General features: G+C 37.5%; 3 protein-coding genes and 1 non-coding gene across 4 annotated transcripts; 2 read left to right on the top strand and 2 right to left on the bottom strand.

The window, feature by feature from the left end:
* Window positions 1-1662: 1662 nt before the first annotated feature.
* LOC107817244 (aluminum-activated malate transporter 10-like) lies at window positions 1663-4044 on the top strand. Its single transcript, XM_016643041.2, has 6 exons — window positions 1663-2162; window positions 2295-2435; window positions 2527-2799; window positions 2897-3015; window positions 3118-3261; window positions 3380-4044. Exons 1-6 carry the CDS (start codon window positions 1832-1834, stop codon window positions 3866-3868), a joined length of 1497 nt encoding a protein of 498 aa, XP_016498527.1. The 5' UTR covers window positions 1663-1831; the 3' UTR covers window positions 3869-4044.
* Window positions 4045-5568: 1524 nt separating this feature from the next.
* On the bottom strand, window positions 5569-8208 carry LOC107817246 (protein LEAD-SENSITIVE 1). Its single transcript, XM_016643044.2, has 2 exons — window positions 7984-8208; window positions 5569-6433 (listed from the first exon to the last, which is right to left on the bottom strand). Exons 1-2 carry the CDS (start codon window positions 8075-8077, stop codon window positions 5763-5765), a joined length of 765 nt encoding a protein of 254 aa, XP_016498530.1. The 5' UTR covers window positions 8078-8208; the 3' UTR covers window positions 5569-5762.
* A 1902-nt stretch (window positions 8209-10110) lies between these two features.
* LOC107817245 (bifunctional fucokinase/GDP-fucose pyrophosphorylase) lies at window positions 10111-18079 on the bottom strand. Its single transcript, XM_016643042.2, has 7 exons — window positions 17503-18079; window positions 15771-16011; window positions 15230-15594; window positions 14046-14172; window positions 12501-13511; window positions 11523-12253; window positions 10111-10758 (listed from the first exon to the last, which is right to left on the bottom strand). Exons 1-7 carry the CDS (start codon window positions 17830-17832, stop codon window positions 10360-10362), a joined length of 3204 nt encoding a protein of 1067 aa, XP_016498528.1. The 5' UTR covers window positions 17833-18079; the 3' UTR covers window positions 10111-10359.
* LOC142162510 (U6 spliceosomal RNA) lies at window positions 11266-11373 on the top strand. The gene has a single exon (XR_012693766.1). It is a non-coding gene; the product is annotated as a U6 spliceosomal RNA (small nuclear RNA).
* Window positions 18080-18083: the final 4 nt, after the last annotated feature.

The raw sequence follows: 18083 nt of genomic DNA on the forward strand, positions 1-18083 counted from the left end.
CAAGGTGGGAAGTTCTTGGAGGGAAGGATGCCGGGGGTCTATTTGGAAACAGTCTCTCTACCCTAGGGTAGGGGTAAGGTCTGCGTACACACTACCCTCCCCAGACCCCACTAAGTGGGATTATACTGGGTTGTTGTTGTTGTTGTTGTTGTTGGTATATGTATTGGGAAAAAACTGAGTTTATATTAAAAGATGATGTGAATTAGAAAAGCATGCACTAGTACTAAGTAGTGCAGAATTAGGTCATGTTGTTTCCAACACAGAGAAAGGCGTAAGTTCAGGTATTAACTACGCAGAAATGATTTCACCTATTTACTACAAAGTCATTGGAGGACGATTCTCCAAATAATCCATTTTAGTTCTACTTTTATACCATTTTTTTTGAATTTTTAAAATTATGTAGCACACAGTATAAAAGTTCTTTACACTACCAATATAATTTAATATGTTATAATTATTTATTAGTTATCATTTTTATTGGCGTACAATTAATGTTACTAAGATAAAAAAAAATTTATCTATAATTATTTTATAATAAGTGACCTAATTATATAAATATTTTTTTACCTCGTTAGTGGATGGGCAAGTTGTGACTAGTTACTTATTTTGATTAGCGGCAAGTTGAGACGATTTCCTAATGTCACCCCTATCTCTCCATTTTGTCTAGACATGTGGCACTAAGCAGACATGCGTCGGAGAAAGCATAAACACAAAGATAGTATTTAGTGCGGAACAGAAAGTTTTTTTCCCTCGTTGTTCCTAAAACTATTAGAATTTAATTATAATCAAACTCTAGGTATAATATATCAAGATGGCTTGACCAAAAATAGCGTGGGAAATCAAATGTATTTTCATACTATAACTGCTGCACGTCAGAATTTCATTATCCACTCATAGATTTTACTGAATTCTTGCTTTACTATTTCGATATTTTAATTATGAATATATGCACGCCATTAGTTTGGATTCTTAGCAGAAAACCAATAGCAGCAGTAGGGTGCAAGTGCTAAGAAGATTAGGAAATTCTCATTTAAAAAATGGATTTTTTAAAAAAAAAATAAAAAAATTGATAGCATATGTACAACATAAAGGATAAGAAGGACAACAAAGAAAATTAAATGGAATCAAAATTTCTTGGCTTCCATTTCGTTGTGGTGGACCGATTATTGCACTATACTTATGATAGAATTAGAAAGAAGCTAAAGGGAAAAAACAGGAATCTGGATTTGATTGAAATGCAAGCTGAGGATGAACTCATTATTGCAATTTTAATAAACTCCACTTTTATTTAGTTTAGAATTTATGACTCCATATATATAGAAATCTGAAGGAAAAGGAGGATTTATTATATATGAAGGATAACCTAATCAAGATATGAGGATAATCTTAGTCGAGAAACAAATGAAACAAAAACCAACTGATGACGTTTTTACATTAGGTTCCACTAATATTTGATATGTTAGTTTTTAGGCACACTGTTGTGTTCATAGAAAATAGCACTAGGAATAGATATGAATATCAAATCCCTGCCCACTATTTGTTTAAAATAAAAAATCCTGAACTTACCTAACTAAAATATAAAGTTTCCCCGTACAATCCTACAAACGTGCAATATCAAATCTTGGAGCATGAGTATATATATGTGCATATGACATACTTGACTAGCAACTCATGAAGTTTTCCAGCTTTGATTGTGAAAGCTGAAATTCTCCAATACATGGTAATTTGAAGTCTCTATCCTCAGCAGTTTTTCTCAAACCTTAACCAAATTGATCTTACATTTTACCTGACAAAAACGAAAAGTTTGGACAAGGTGTGTGTTTGAGCAAAAATGGTTAAGGAAAATGAAGTGTCTGCTGCAAGCTTGGAATGGAGGGTCAATATGCCTAGTGGCTCTTCGCAAATTTTAGTGCCAGAGTCAAGGCAAACATGTAGATTGTTAAGTTTAATAATGGGGCTTGTTTCAAACATCAGGAAGTTTTTTGACAAGGCATGGAATTTAGCTGTAAATGAGCCAAAAAAGGTTATTCATTGCCTCAAAGTAGGATTGGCTCTTTCTATTGTGTCACTGTTTTATTACATGAGGCCTTTGTATGATGGTGTTGGAGGGAATGCTATGTGGGCAGTTATGACAGTTGTAGTAGTTTTTGAGTACACTGTAGGTGAGTATTCATATGTCACGCTATGATTTATCTTTCTTTTTGTTTTTATTTTATTTTTTATTAATTCATAGTGCATAAAGACTTTTGGTAATGGTATTGATTTGGAGTCAAAATTGCATTCCCATATGGCAGGTTCTACACTATATAAGTGTGTAAATAGAGCTATTGGAACATGTTTAGCCGGATCTCTAGGAATTGGTGTTCATTGGGTTGCAAGTCAATCTGGAGACAGATTTGAGCCTGTTATTCTCCAAGCTTCAGTTTTTCTCTTAGGTAAGTAACAGTTTCTTATACTCCATATGTTTATGAGAACTTTATACTAGTTGTGGATTGCTCACATGTTTTAAACATATCTTCCTTGCAGCTGCTGCAGCAACCTTTTCTAGATTTATACCAACCATAAAAGCGCGATTTGATTATGGTGCCATGATCTTCATTCTTACCTTCAGCTTAGTGTCAGTGTCAGGCTATCGCGTTGATAAGTTGGTTGAATTGGCTCATGAAAGGGTCTCCACTATTGCTATTGGGGCCACCATCTGTCTTTTCATTACCATGATTTTGTGTCCTGTTTGGGCTGGTACTGAGCTGCATCATCTCATTAGCACTAACCTTGAAAAACTTGCTGATTCCTTGGAAGGTAATATACATTTGATAACTGAATAATATGATATCACAAGTGCATGCTCCCAATGAACAAAGAAACTAATACTAGTTTATGAACTTTAATATCTCAGGATATGCTGCTGAGAACTTCAGAGTAGATGGCAGTAAAAATTTAGATGAGAAAGATTCCAGTAAGAGATTGCAAGGCTACAAATGTGTACTTAATTCTAAGGCTGCTGAAGAAGCCATGGTTGGTCACAACTTTCTCAAATAATTATTGAACTAGAATGTAATATCAAAACTCTGCCCTGTTTGCTAATAAAAGATAAAACTCTTACCTCTGGTATTACAGGCCAATTTTGCCAGATGGGAACCAGCACATGGAAAATTCAATTTCCGACATCCATGGAAACAGTACCTCAAGATTGGAGCTTCAATGAGAAGCTGTGCCTATTGCATTGAGACTCTCTATGGTGGCATTAACTCCAATACTGAGGTAAAAAGAAGCACTCCTATTCAAAAAATTCTAGCTTTCTGAACAAGTCTTGCTGATGTATTTTCTGCAAAGATAGTAATTGAGGTTATATCATTTTTGTTTTTGCTTGTGGCCACAGACTCCTGAGTTCCTTAAGAAGCCTCTCAACGACGTCTGCATGAGATTAGGTACTAGCTCCTCTAAAGTGCTAAAAGAGCTGTCGAGTATGTTAAAAACGATGACAAATTCAACAAAGCTAGATATACTTGTTGATGAAATGAATTCTTCGGTAGAAGGCCTTCAAAATGCCCTCAAGACACTCTCAAGTTACCAGCATATACCACCCCCAGATCCCAAAACTGAAGAGGCACCTAATGGTACAGAAGAGTCTATCTTGAAACCTACTGCGCTATCACTCATGGAAATTGTTCAAATGGCCACTCTAACATCACTGCTTATAGAAATAGCATCAAGAATAGAAGGGATTGTGAAGGAGGTCAATGAATTGGCAAGCCAGGCAAAATTCAGAGATGAAAGCAGCAAGAAGTCCAAACAAACTCAAACAAAGCTAAATGAAAATGATGGTAATGAACATGAAGTAACAATGACGACTCTTCAAAAAGTCTGAGTTACCATTATAGGATGAATCGAACATGGTGGGGTTTCTTCCCAATAGCTGACAGGCTTTCACTTTTATGAGAAATCTATTATTGTAAACTGCATATTGTACAGAAAAGAGATAGCTTTCATTACTATACTCGGGACTTTTGAGGAATAGGGTGAACTTTAGTTTGTTTCTCCTTCTCTTTTGCTACATTTCTCTCTGTCTTTTCCTCCATTTTTCTACTCTTGAAATAAGCGCAGAGGATAAAGAACCATGTTTTTATATATTCTGAACTTTTTTTGACACAATGCTTTTATGTAAGTTTAACTAGTTAGTAAAATTACAAATGATACAACAAAGATTAACTAAGCTATTTAAGTTTGTTCCTCCACGCAAATCTGTCATGGTATTACCATTACTATTAGGGGTCGTTTGGTATGAGGTATACGAAGGTATAAGGGTGGTATAAAAATTTAATATCACCTTAATAATCTGTTTGGTTGGCAAACTAGGTATAAGTTATCCCAGTGTTAAAATTAACACTGGGATAACTTATACCTTATAGAAGGTGGGGTAATTAGCACCGGTATAACTTATACCTTTTTCTTAGAAATTATGCAATTGTCATTCTTAATACAACATACCAAACAATTAATAAACAACAATCCCAGCATAACTAATCCCAGCATAACTTATCCCAATATAACTTATACCGCATAACTTATACCGGTATAAATCGTATTCCAACCAAACGACCCCTTAGAGTTTGAATAACCTAATTCCATGTTATGAGAACATAAATGAAAGTTCAGCCTCTTATTCTTCTTGAGATTGAGAAAAAAAATGAACGAGAGAATATATAGATCTCTAAGGCAATTAAACTGCACGGCAGCAGCATGCACCGTACTGCCAAGTGCATTCCAAGATCACCAAACCTAATTGTTACTGCAACTCTTTCTCTTGCTTTAGCAAATTGGAACTCACTCCTTGGTGGCAGGACCCAAAAGCCAATGGCCTAATTAGATGTCAAACTTTAGAAATTATGTGCCAGAAACACAGCTGCTGAGCTGCAGTTGATTTTTTTTTTTCCACTTGGCAGCTATAACTAAGCAAAATTTAACCGTAGACATTTTATGTACCTATGCTTTATGCATTTCTGGCTCGTGGCCAGAAGGCCTGTCAACTCTAGCTTGAAACAGGTAGAATGATCTGAACTCTTATGTATTTTCGACCAAAACATTCACAGTGACCTCACTCATCAAAATTAAATAATAGGGAATATCATGAGGTAAAACTGTCTGTACCTAGAAATGATGTTACATAGAAATTCTTTGATAAGGAAAATCTGTTGGTAACCAGAATGAACATTCATGATAGATAGAGCAGAGGTCTGAAAAGTTTGTTGTCGATATCAGAAGGTTATCCTTCTACTACAGGAAAGCCAGGAAGTCCATGGAATACTTTTCTTCTCTTTTCATCCCAGAAATTGCCATGAATCCAGCAGAGTTCTTGCTGGATTTAGCTTTGGAAAGAATACCCACCAAATTCAAATAAGTAAATGATTTCGCCAATCATTAAAGGAAAGGCTCAACAATGGGAGGGAGGTGTGGCAGGGGAAGGATAATCTGTATTCTGTAACAAGTCCATATTTTCAGCTATTATGTACCAAAAGTTTGGCTCCATAATTAGAATGACTTGCTAAGAAAATGTAAAGACATATATTAGTATGCAGGATAACAAACTAACACCAATAACTTACTTTCAATGTACAATAGGATCATTATGGTGGCACACATGGACAGCCAAATGGCAGTTCCTGGACCAGAATGCTTATGATAAGAAGTGAACTAGACTAATTATCCCAAATTGATAAGTACAACATCAGTAGCATTTTATATGCAATACCATGAGAATGATGTCACCTGTCAAGTAAGTGATTAGAATCCTGATGTTCCACAATTGCCCCTCCATTGCTGCTTCCCCAGCCAAGGTTTACAGCTAAGTCTTCGACTGCAACTTTTATGACATCACTTCGAACACCAATGTCAGTAGCGTATCTGCTCATACAGTACATTCCTGCTGTAACAGTGGCCACGCCAACAGGACTAGGAATTAGCAACTTCAGAGGGGAGGAAAGAAGTGCAGCTAAAGGAGCACCAACGACAGAAGAAGCTTGTCCACTTCTTCCAACTCCCAATCTATCAAGTGTCAGAAGACCTGTTTTGCAATACAACGCAAAGTCCTCACAGTTGTTTTGGAACACATCATAGTTCCCAAATCCATTCTGGAGAAGATGCATTGCTCGGTGGATAACCATCTCTGGAGGGTCTGACACAGCAGTAGTGCAAGTGCCCCCTCGCACTTTGGCAAGGAAAAAAGAGGGGCTTACTCCATATTCAAAGCTGTAAAGTGAACCATTGCGGAGAAAGCAATTCAGACAAGAAAGAACAACGTTACTGTTAGGAAGCCTAAATCCACAGTCAGGAAAGGTTGGACAGGACGAAGAAAGGCCTGATATTTCATCAGCAGCATCCGAAGAGCTTTCGACCCGCGTAAAATGAACCACTTTGCTCCCACCAACAAAAATACCTATCACAGCAAATTGCTTAGAAGCGAAGACTTGTGAAATATGGTGACTGTCTATTTACTTGTTTTTGGGAAGAGAAATGAAACTCACCATTTAACACTATTTCAAATAGTATGATAAATTGGATCAAGATGAAGTATGAACCAGCAGTGACTCAACAATGACTTGTATGTCTTAGTAACCACAGTTGATTCATAGGAAAATATTTGTTTCTCTTTTGGAAGGCCATTTTTCCAGATCAACCAAGATCAATGTATCCAGTTTGAACATTTTAAACAGTTTGATGAGGGTGAAGTACTTCCATACACATGATATTACAGGGTCTCTTAGTGTGTCTAGGTATAATTAGCTTTCCCAGTTATTATTGTCATAAGGTATAGATGGCATGCAAAGCCAGCTTTAAGAGTTCTACTGCTGCCTTTTAATCCCCTAATAATCACACCATGAAAAGATATCAGTCAGTGAAGAAAATTCATAAGAAAGGAGCCTGCAGAGACCGGATTTATGTCCACATGAAAAAGAGGCTTACCATTTAACATGAATCAAGGCTCAAGAAGTCTTGAGGTGTTTAAGAGTTGAACCAAGTACATTTAAGACGTCAAGATTTTAACTGTAAAATAGATAAGCCCATCTATATATAAAAGAAAACTCTGAATGCAACATCAGGGTAGACGTGATTTTGATAGGATGACTCAGTGATTAGAGAACCAGACCCCACTTGTGGGAATATACTGGGTTTGTTGTTGTGGAAATTCAGTGATTAGAGAACTGGCTGATGGTAAGCAACACCTTCGATGCCTATTTTAGTCTAATTTGATCAATGTCATCCCGCTATGTTCGAGTGAAACAGAGAAGTTTAGACTAGTTGAGTTTATCAGGTAAAATGGCCTCTCAGAAGTTTATCAGCATTACTTTAATTAGCCTACCTACTTTCCCTGTTATTGAGCATAGCTTAAATCCTAGATAAAGCAAATGGACATTATTGAAGCCATATACAAATATGAACCCCCATTTATTGAATAAGCTATTTATTGCTCAGGCACAAAAAAGTGTTTTTTTTCTAATGCAGGAAATTTCTACACAATTTGAGGGTCAAACAAGGGAGGAGCAAATTAACAAATGGAAGTAAATAAAAGCAAATACTTGATTAAATAATCTCAAACACATAGGAGAAAGTTGAAAATCATTGCGAAAAGACAAATATTGTGTTCAGAACCAAATCAATTAATCAAAGGTTTAAAAGAAAAAGAAATGAAAGCAGAAATTACAAAAACAATAACTTAGGATGAAATCGGAGGACTAAAAGACTCAAACTTTACACAGCAGCAATTTTCAGAATGCAAGGGCAAAAGAAGAAGGCAACCAAATAGTAGATAAATTGTAGTAATTCAGAAGAACCCACATTTCAGCTTTCTAATATGCATCGATCAAGATCATAAATTTTGGGCCAAAAGTGATGAAATGAAAATGGAAGACACGACCCAGACATGCAAAATTCTCATTAATATCTTCTTTATGTGGGCTAGGAATTGAGGAATTAGCGAATAATTACCATGGTGAGAATAAGCAAAGACAGCTCGGTAAGTGTAGATATGGTCTCCTGCTTTGATCTCACTTCTCTCCACTCTGTTCGTCAGCAAACCCATCTTCTCCCTCTCTTCCTTTTACTCCTCCAGAGTCCAGTACTTCTCTCTTCTCCAGAACCAGAATGCAAATGTACTTGGAATAAAGTTGCAATCTTTAACAATTCCAGGCCAGCCCCCACTACAAAAAGAAATTGATTAATCAAAGAAATGGACTCATTTCATGGTTTCTTTAAACAAATGGAGATAAAATGACGTGGTAGAAGGTGATTGGTTCACTGCAGAATCTACTCAACAACCGTTACTAAATATATGGAACAAATAAAATCAATGATGATTATGACGTTGCATGTTCTTTTTCTTGTGGGGCCCTCTCTCTCCCTCCCTCCCTCCCTCTCTCTATCTATCTAACTGTAGAGCAAATGTGAAGGGGCAGGGCAGAGATTAGGGGTGGGCATCGGTCGGTTCGGTTCGGTTTTGAACATTATCGGTTTTGCCTATCGGTTATCGGTTTACAAATATCATAACCCGATAACCAAACCGATAAGATATTGGTTATTGATTATCGGTTAATCGGTTATATATCGTTATCGGTTCGGTTATCGGTTTACCCGATAACATAAAATAACTAAAAAAAATTGCAATATATAAAACAAAGAAATCAAACTGCCAGAACGTGTAAACTGCCAACTTTTGTTGTTTCTTAACAAAAGCACGCTCCCACTTCTGTGCAGTATCTACTGATGTCTGGCGGAGAACTGGTGGTGAGTCTTGCGTCTTGACTCTTGGGGGCTACGACGGAAACAAGAATGAGACCTGAGAGACAAACGACTGAAGACTAAAGACTGAAGAGGGAATTAGGAAAATGAATAACCCTAGTATATACTTAAGGGTAAATTAGTAAATTATATCATTCTTATTGGGTTATCGGTTTTTACCCAATAACAAAAATGCAAACCGAGCCCGAACCGATAACCCAATAAAAAAAAATTTTAACCCGTTACCGAACCGTTAACCCAATAACCCAATACCGATAACCCAATAAAGAATTAACGGTTCGGGTTATCGGTTTTACCCGATATATGCCCACCCCTAGCAGAGATAACGGATTATAGTATAGTCCAGGGAAGAGGAAATAATCTCAATTAACCTTACCAAGTTAGGTGTCTTTTTTAAAACCTTTTACTCCTATCACTTTGAATATTAAAATAAAATACTTTAATTTTTATGATAAAAATTCGTGATCAAGTGAAGAAAATGTTAAAAATAAAGTCAAAATCATAACTCAGAAAAATAGATGTTAAATCACAGCCTAAAAAAGTTAGAAGTATTTTTTGTACTAATGTTCAATATTGATGATTAGAGTTAATTTAGACATGATGAATCAACTGGTTATTTTTCCCATAGATTATGAATCTATAATTTTACTTTTTAATTCAACATTTATATTCAAGAGAACTATTATGAAATATTTTCCTAAATCCTATTTACTCATCCATAAAAATCACCACTCCTCTCTCCATTCAAAATATTTAAAGGAAGGACCTGATTATTGAAAATCCATTTGATAGTGACCAATATCAAATGGATAAACTGGATATATGGTCAATGTAAAGGCTACAGGGTCTATAATTGTCAAAAGTCACGGAAGATCCAAGTGAAATTTCCATAAATGCAAAGAGGAGTATCATATTCTTAGGGAATGACCTTTTCAAGTTTGTAACCAGAGACGGCAGCAAATGTAATTCTTTTTGCCCCTTAGACACGCCAAGAATAATATCTAAGATTATAAAGTAGACAAAGAAAACTAAATGATTGCCTTACTTTTGGGGGAAAGCACCAAACATAAGTTAATCATGGATGATACAGACCATTATTCCAGCAAACAAAAATGAAATCCCATTACTTGCATTGCAGGTCAACCATATTAGTTGATTCCTTATTCTTACTTCACTCTTTTGAGTTCTTTAATTAGAACTAGAAATGTACTTTGTGTCATTACAGCAACAATTTTCGTTCCAAGAAAAGTCCAGTTTTTATTATCTAAGATAAATCAAACACATAATGTCTGAGCCTGGGTAAACTATAATACCTGATTGAAAAACGGTAGGCCTTGTAAATTTATGAAATCTAGAAATATACTGTCAGAAAGTTACACAGTACATGCGCAGACATACTGACTATTAACTTTCATATTTGGATCTTTCTCTGTCAATTCTACCCATAGAGACTGGTACAAGGATGTTGAAAAAAAAGAATACGTGTATACATCCTCAAATATACATATATGAATAGTGTCAAAGAATGAGTATTGTACTAGTAATTGATTGATGGAATAACTTCAGCTAGTTCTCCAAGAAGATTTTCCAACCATAGACTTTCACGTCAAAATCAGAACTATTCGCGAGTGAACGTCTCAGTTCCTCAGCTGACTCAGCACTTTTTGCCAATAGCAAGGCGAAACCCCCACCACCTGCACCTACAAGCTTGTAACCACAGCAATAGCGATCAGAAAATGCGAAAAGCTTATCAACAAACTCATTGCTGCAGAAAGGATCCAGCTCCTGATGCAATCTCCATGCCTCCAACATTATGTCTCCAAGGGCATCAATGTCGCAATTCATTAAAGCTTCTCTTGCAATCTTTGCTAGTTCGGTAAGGCGCTTGATGCTCGATACAAGCAGGTTGTCTCGTCTAAGATAACGAGTAACCACCTTATGCAGCACTTGGTGTGCAAGTCGGACCTGCATATACATTGTCAACAGCTGGAATTGATAAATTCTTGAACAAAGTTAGTTGGTTTGCAGTTGGCGTAAACTCGGACGTGAATTAACCACCAGTCTCTACCCAAAAAGAGCATCTCAAGGCTACCCTTCGATGAGCACAATTAGAAATGTAGTCACTGAAACTAAAACCTCCTAGACTACTGGACTGCACCAGTAACAAGCCAACAAATGTAGAAATAAACTTCAAAAGAAAATTAACAGTAACCTATACCTAATTACTTAAGATTTAAGATCTTATAATAATTATCTCATGCAGTTCACAGTTTTTCCTCAAACATTCGTTTCAAGGAGAAGGAGAGCAGTAGGCACTCAGAATAAAGGAAAGCAATAGTGGCTTGAAGGCCCCCCACCAAAGCACAAAGGGAGAGAGGGAGAGAATAAGAAGGATCCAAGTATTTTGTTAAACTCAAACTATAAATGAACCAAGCTCAAGAGAAATCATGCAAGCACCGGAAGATCAACAAAATCTGAGGTCCCTTCAGGTATATGATAAAATTGGACAGATATAGACAAGATTAGCATGATCCCTGTGCAAGGGTGACACGAACGAACGGAGAAATGGTCCAAAAAATTAAAACTTGGAAAATCATAACTAGTATGAAAATGTAAAAAACACAGTGGGCACAATCAGAACATCAGGAATCAAAACAATCACCACAGGAAAAAGATACAGAAAGCAATAGCAGACAAGTCCAATGAATTTAGTTACAGTAACAACTTACTTGACCAGTGAAAACTACAAGAAGCCGTTGCTGCAACTCCTTTATTAACTGAGGAGAAGCCAAGAGGGGAATGACTTGAAGCCGCAGCGGTATTCCCGGGAAACTTGAAGTAAATTTAATGCCAGCATATAAACCTCCAATTTGATCCTGCCAACCACCTCCTGTGCCCATGAGCTGTTCTAGGACTAAAACAAGTCTTGTAACATTTTCATTACTTTCATCTCCATCAGTAATACGCAGCAGACCTTTAACAACGGCTGCTGCTAAGATGCTAGAAGTTCCCAAGCCACTACCCCTAGGAACATTGGCCCATGTCCTGATTCGCAAACCCGCTGATTGAAGGGTCTTTTCATGGATAATGTTGGCAACAAGCAATGCACATTTTACTAGACGAAATGGATCATTGCTTTCAAATGGAAGTGCAACGGACGATAGATCTTCAATACTTAACTGGTTTCCAATGTCATCACTAATAAATATCCCAGCCCCTTTCTCTGTCTCTATGATTGTGCCAATAGGAAGAGAATCTTCCAATGTTATTGCCATGTTCAGAACACAACCAGCACGCTCTAGACTCCAAGGGGGTGTATCACTCCAACCCCCAACAAAATCCACTCGAACTGGTAGTTCAATCTTCACCATCCTATGGTGGGAAGATCCACCGCAACAACCATTAGTATTATCAGGATTTGCTGCAATGGAGGGCCAGCTGGAAGACCCTGATAGGTTTTCTGATAAAGAAATGGCATATCATTAAGAAATTGCATTTACACCATATGTGTAAAGCATCGCAATAAAGAAAGCAAACAAAAGAATAGAGGAAAAGAAAAAGGAGCACCAGAGACTATCCTGCCAAAACCAAAACAGCACCAGATGGTAAGGTAGATCAAGAAAAAATAAATAGCAGATCATACGAGAGATATATTCTTGGATTTAGTTGGTCAATCTTCAAAACGAATTCCGACATGGCATTTTTACCTTTGAACCCATATCTCACAGCAGAAGCAGTTTCATCAGCAACAGCAGCCCATACTTTTTGCTCAGTTTCAAGTGCCATCTCTTTGTTGCCGCATGCTCGTAGAAGATCAACATGAACTTGTAATGCCCTACTCTTAGGAAGAATTGCCGAATTTTGAGCTTGAAGGTTAGGGCAGTGGGATAGAAATCCTTTGCAGACTTCAACTCCGGTTGATTCCTTTTGAAGAATTTCTTCGCACAACTGACTTATGTTGCGGCCAAGTGAGCCAAAGTTAAGACAAGCATTGACAATCCCAGAAGCTAAATCTGCCTGATGATTACTGGAACCTGAACACAGGTGTGGAAAGTCAATTGATTTATGCAACTCCTCCAAACTGATCCGCTGGGACTGTTTCCATGAGGAAAGCAGGGTTTCATTTCTTTGGTTGTCCAAGCCCATTAACCATGATGCCAAGGTGAGCATTTCAAAGTACGGAAGAATAGGGAATATTTTGGCATTCCACAAGCACTTTTCCTGAGTTTTTTCTGCAGTCCACAGATCATTATCTTGAATGCCTAGATCATCTAAGACCTTCCTCCAGGGTTTCCCACAAAAGGTCCCATTTGAGAGTGGAATCTTTGGGTTATCATGGAGACCACAGTACACAATAACTCTCTCAGTGCGTCCCACTAAAGGGACCTCCCAAAAGCAGTGACGATCCGGAAGCATAAATCTAAATGAAACCTTTGCTGTCATATCAAAGTCTGCTGACACATTAACACCAACAACAATAGACTGGGAACCAATCTGTATACCGGCTGAAATGGAGGAATCATAAATGAGAGAGTCTTCTCCAATAGAGACTCCAGGCTCAATTTTACTGGAAAGGATAATAGCCGAGGCAGCAATATCAGAGACATTGGTTGCTGGAATAGAACACAGGTGCCTTCGACCAACAAGTCCAGCACCAGCTTCACTCATGTGATCCAGAACTTCACTAGATGTTCCAAAATGTAAGAATAACAGATCACCTGCATCAAACCCAAGAAAGGAAGACTTATTTAGTTCTAGAAATCATTGCATGTACCACAAGCATTGTAACAGCACGCTTAAGGTTTCCATAGAGTGCAATAATAGATCTTTTATTCGAGCAATAATGTTTTGATCCATAATTCTTTAAGCAAGTTTAGTTCAACGAAAATCCTCTAGAGAATATCTAAATCATATATCCCAAAATCTATAGTATTATAGGTCCACTTAACAGTCACTTATGAATCGGTTTTAAGCTGCATAAGCAGTCCCATACATTCAGAATTTTAAGACTTGGATATTCCTATTCAACTAAAGTCACTACATGATTAAGGGATTTCATTAAGACAGTCTCTTAATCAACCGACAACTTGTATTTTCGTAATATTTCAATAGATTCAAATTATGGTTAGAACTAAATAATATTTTTAAGACTGAATTGAAAAATTATAGAAAAACGAAGAAGCAGACTTGGAAATTTGCGATGACTTAGGATATTACTAACATCATCACACAGGTAACAACATTCAACCTACAAGCACAATAGCTGAACATCTTTTCTTCTCCCAATCTGTTGACAAGTTCATCACCCAACGGGCGGGATCGCAACCATTCGTGCTTCGCTGGTACCCAAGCGGCTACAAGGTCTTCATACAAACTCATCTGCCCAATTTACAGAAGTAAAAAAAGTAACTCAATGACATAGATCAAGGACCACTTGAATGTAAATAACAAAACCAAATGTTGACTTCCAATAAGTGGAAGTAACAGTTTCTTTTCACTCTGCCAAAACAAAGTAGAAGTAAGGTATGTTAAACTTATGATTAAATGAGAAGTAACAAAACCTACCCATATATATTGCTGAAATTGCTAAAATGGTTATATCTATTAGCATCCGGATTAGGGAAGCAGCTTATAAATTAAGCAATATGACAAAAGTCAAAATAGAGAACTGAAAAAAAAATGAAAAACGAAAAGAGAAGTCACAGCTTGGAGTGATGAGCACTCTCAGGCTCAATATCTATGTTGCTCGGACTCTCCAAAAATATCGCCGAGTGCATGTCGGATCCTCTAAAAGTAGTGTATTTTTGAGGATGACACGGGTGCGGCAGTATTTTGGAGAGAGTCCGCCAACATAGCTCAATATACAGGATGAAATCGCAAAAGTCGTAGCGAGCTAAGATAACATCAGAGATGGAGGAAACGAAAAGCAAGTTAGAGGGAGAGCAAATTTCATGCTATATTAAACCTTTGTCAGGTTACAGGCTGAAATAAAAACCACGCTTGAGGGAGGACAAATGTTCATGCTGCATTGGAGCCTCTGTTATTGCATCTTCCAAGACTACCTATCAAGTGCGCTTCCACCTATATATGGAAATAATCCTAGGACAAGATACTCAAATGCCTCTGCACTCAGTTACTTGAAGTGCTTTTGCCAAAACTACAAAACATTTAACTGAGAGATGAATGAAAATTTCAATAAGCCATCTTTTGGCCTTAAACTGGAAAAGATATATGAAGAAGTAAGAAAAGTGTGCTTTAGGGTTAAAAAGGAAGACGACTGCACATCAAAGAAATTATCAAATATCTAGTACGAAAAACTAGTTGGAACAAGTGTATAATACTTTTTAGAAAACAGTAAAGTTCCAAATTACTATTAGATTCTGGTACATGGACATCCAAAAGAGTTGAGTAAAGCAGCTTATGAATGATGACTTGCCTCTTTTTTCCTTTCCAGAAGTTCTGAGATCATCGATTGGCTTGAACAGGCAAGTTTTACTAGATTTAGCCATGCTTGACCTCTAACTGCTATTATTCCAGTATCAAGCAGTGTTCTACCATCATCCAGAATAGCTTGGTGCCTAACAAGCTCCTCCAAGCTAGGTTTTTGAAGCAGATTCTCCACCAAGTTGATAGAATAGGTATCATTTGAAATCCCAGATTTTGCTGCCACGATAACACCATGATTGGAAGCAATGTCCAGTGTAATAGGGACAGTCACAAAGCAGGATGCATCCTTAGGCAGAACCATAGTTGAGGCATCAAAACAAGGAAGAACATCCCCAGTCATTGTAAGTAGCCCACCTGCAAAAACTCTTTGACTCTGCTCAAAATGGTGTTTCATGAAGAAGTAGAGAGTATACCCCACTATGTTGGGCGAAAGTTATCATATAAAAATACAAACTAATTAATCAATAATTTTTGGAGAAAATTAAAAAATATTGATGATGCATGCTGATGAATAAATAGGGTTTAAGAACCTTCATTTTCAAAAGCTTGTCTTGCACAAGATGCAATTGCTAGGATGTGATCAAAGAGCAGGGGAACTGGCCCATCTTGGTCATCAGCTGCCAAGTAAGGAAGTGGCAGAAACACTTTTCCCATAGGATTTGCCCATGGTACCCTTTTAGAATCACCTCCAGCATGAAGCAATAAGATGTGTTTTTTGGCAACCAAGTCAAGTAATGATGGAGAAGGTTCTTTCCTCTCAGAACTTCCGCACTGTATCAGAGAGAAACAAGTGATTTATTAACAAAGTTACACCTAGTCCCTGCAGATTGATGATAAATGGCATTCCATCAAAGCTAGCAAGAAAACACTTGCATGACTGATCTTTGACCAGTATGCAATTAGAACTTGGTTTAGAGACCCTTTTTACACAAAGAATTCAAAGAATGACATCTAGAACAGTTCATCCCTCTTTTATCTAACGGAGATACATGAAAATCCTCCCAAATGAAAAATAAATTTCACCCAATTCTTAAAATGCATGCTTGTCTTGCATAGACTCATATGACTTGCATCAAGATTTATATTAAATTAAGCTTTCTCAGCCCATATTAGACAGGGTTTCTGCATGGAGATTAGTCGGACAAAGTGAGCAAAAACTGGTGGAGTATGTCCAATGATAACCAAAGCATTTGGATGCATCACTAATATATAACTAAGTATCTCTCTTATTCAAATGTCATTAGTGAATGCTGCACCAGACAAACTAATGAGAATTAGTGATAAATTATCAATAAAGAAGTACTAGACTTTGGCGGGTTCGAGAAGAGGGAGAGGGCGGCCTAAGAAGTATGGGGAAGAGGTGATCAGGCAGGACATGGCGTGGCTTCAGATTTCCGAGGACTTGACCCTTGATAGGAAGGTGTGGAGGTCGAGCATTAGGGTGGTAAGTTAGGAGGTAGTTGAGCATTTTTCTACTTCGTACCGGATGGGAGGCTGGTCTGATAAGGTTTTGTCCTAGGCTGCTAGCGATTATTGTTGTGTCCACTCTATTCTTCCATTTTTCATAGTATCGGGCCTTATTCACTGGTTTTTATTATTGTTTTTCATCTACTTTCTAGTTTTTATGATGTTGCTATTATTCCTATGGTTCTATTGATGGTGATGGTACAGATATATTGTCTTTTTTCGTCTTCTTGAGCAGATGGTCTTTCGGAAACAACTCTCTACTCTCCGGGGTAGGGTAAGGTATGCATACACGCTACCCTCCCCAGACCCACTTGTGGAAACTCACTAGGATGTTGTTGTCGTCGTAATAAAGAAGTACTAGCTGTTAAATTCAGTGTCGTCCGATGTAGATAGAGGGATTTGACCCTATATAGCACACATTAATAGAAGGAAAATTTTATTTTGTGTCTCGTACAACTGACAGCAACTTTTTTGTCTCACAGTTTTGTGGACCCAGATTTTTGTGGACCCATAAGTGTAAGATTGGGTCCACAAATTTGTGAGGTAAAAAGGACCAAAAAATTTGTGACCCAGAAGTGGACCCAGATATTGTAATTTGTGAGATACAACTAGTGTAAGTGGTACGAGACACAAAAATAAAACTTCTCTTAATAGAACTAAGTCATTTTCACCTGTTTGAACTAGACAAACAGTAAATTACATATATAAAGTAAATGCACGTGCATTGCAATATCTCAAACTCAGACTATAAATGTGAACATAAGAAAATTTAAGAAAATGTGATAAAATAGAAACCTGAGAATTGAGAGCAAGCTGTTGGTAATATTCGGCAAGTTGTAAAATAGCATGAAGAGTGGCAGCACCAGAACCGATTCGCTGGCCATGTGGATCGGGAACAGCGAGGGTGACAGTGGAATCAGCGATGCGACCCATGCGTTTGGCTCGCTTGAGCTGCCATTCATAGAGCTGAGCTTGTTCAGGGCTCGCCGCCGTGAGCACGATTGCATCCCACGTCGGAACCCTAGCCGGATGTCGTACCGATAACCTTAAATGATACCACGATTTCCGTAATGTAGCAGCCAAGTCTGCTTTGGCTCGGCTTCTTTGATTGTACCTCTTTTCCATTACTATAATAATTGCAGCTGCTACTGCCGGAGAAAAGGGCAGATCAGCAACACAATCGCCACCGACAGCCTTAGTGAATACTGGTTTGTGCCGCCAAAATTAGAATAAAACATCAGTTGACTGAGTGATAAAACAGTTGGTTAAAATGGAAACTGACAGTAGGAATTGATAAAGAAATTGATGGAGAAAAAGAAAATATTATTGATTGATCATTAAAAAATTGGCATCTCTCGGACTCGAACCGGAGACCT

The sequence above is a fragment of the Nicotiana tabacum genome, chromosome 7 (genome assembly GCF_000715075.1).
Source record: "Nicotiana tabacum cultivar K326 chromosome 7, ASM71507v2, whole genome shotgun sequence".
Classification (NCBI taxonomy): Eukaryota; Viridiplantae; Streptophyta; class Magnoliopsida; order Solanales; family Solanaceae; genus Nicotiana; species Nicotiana tabacum.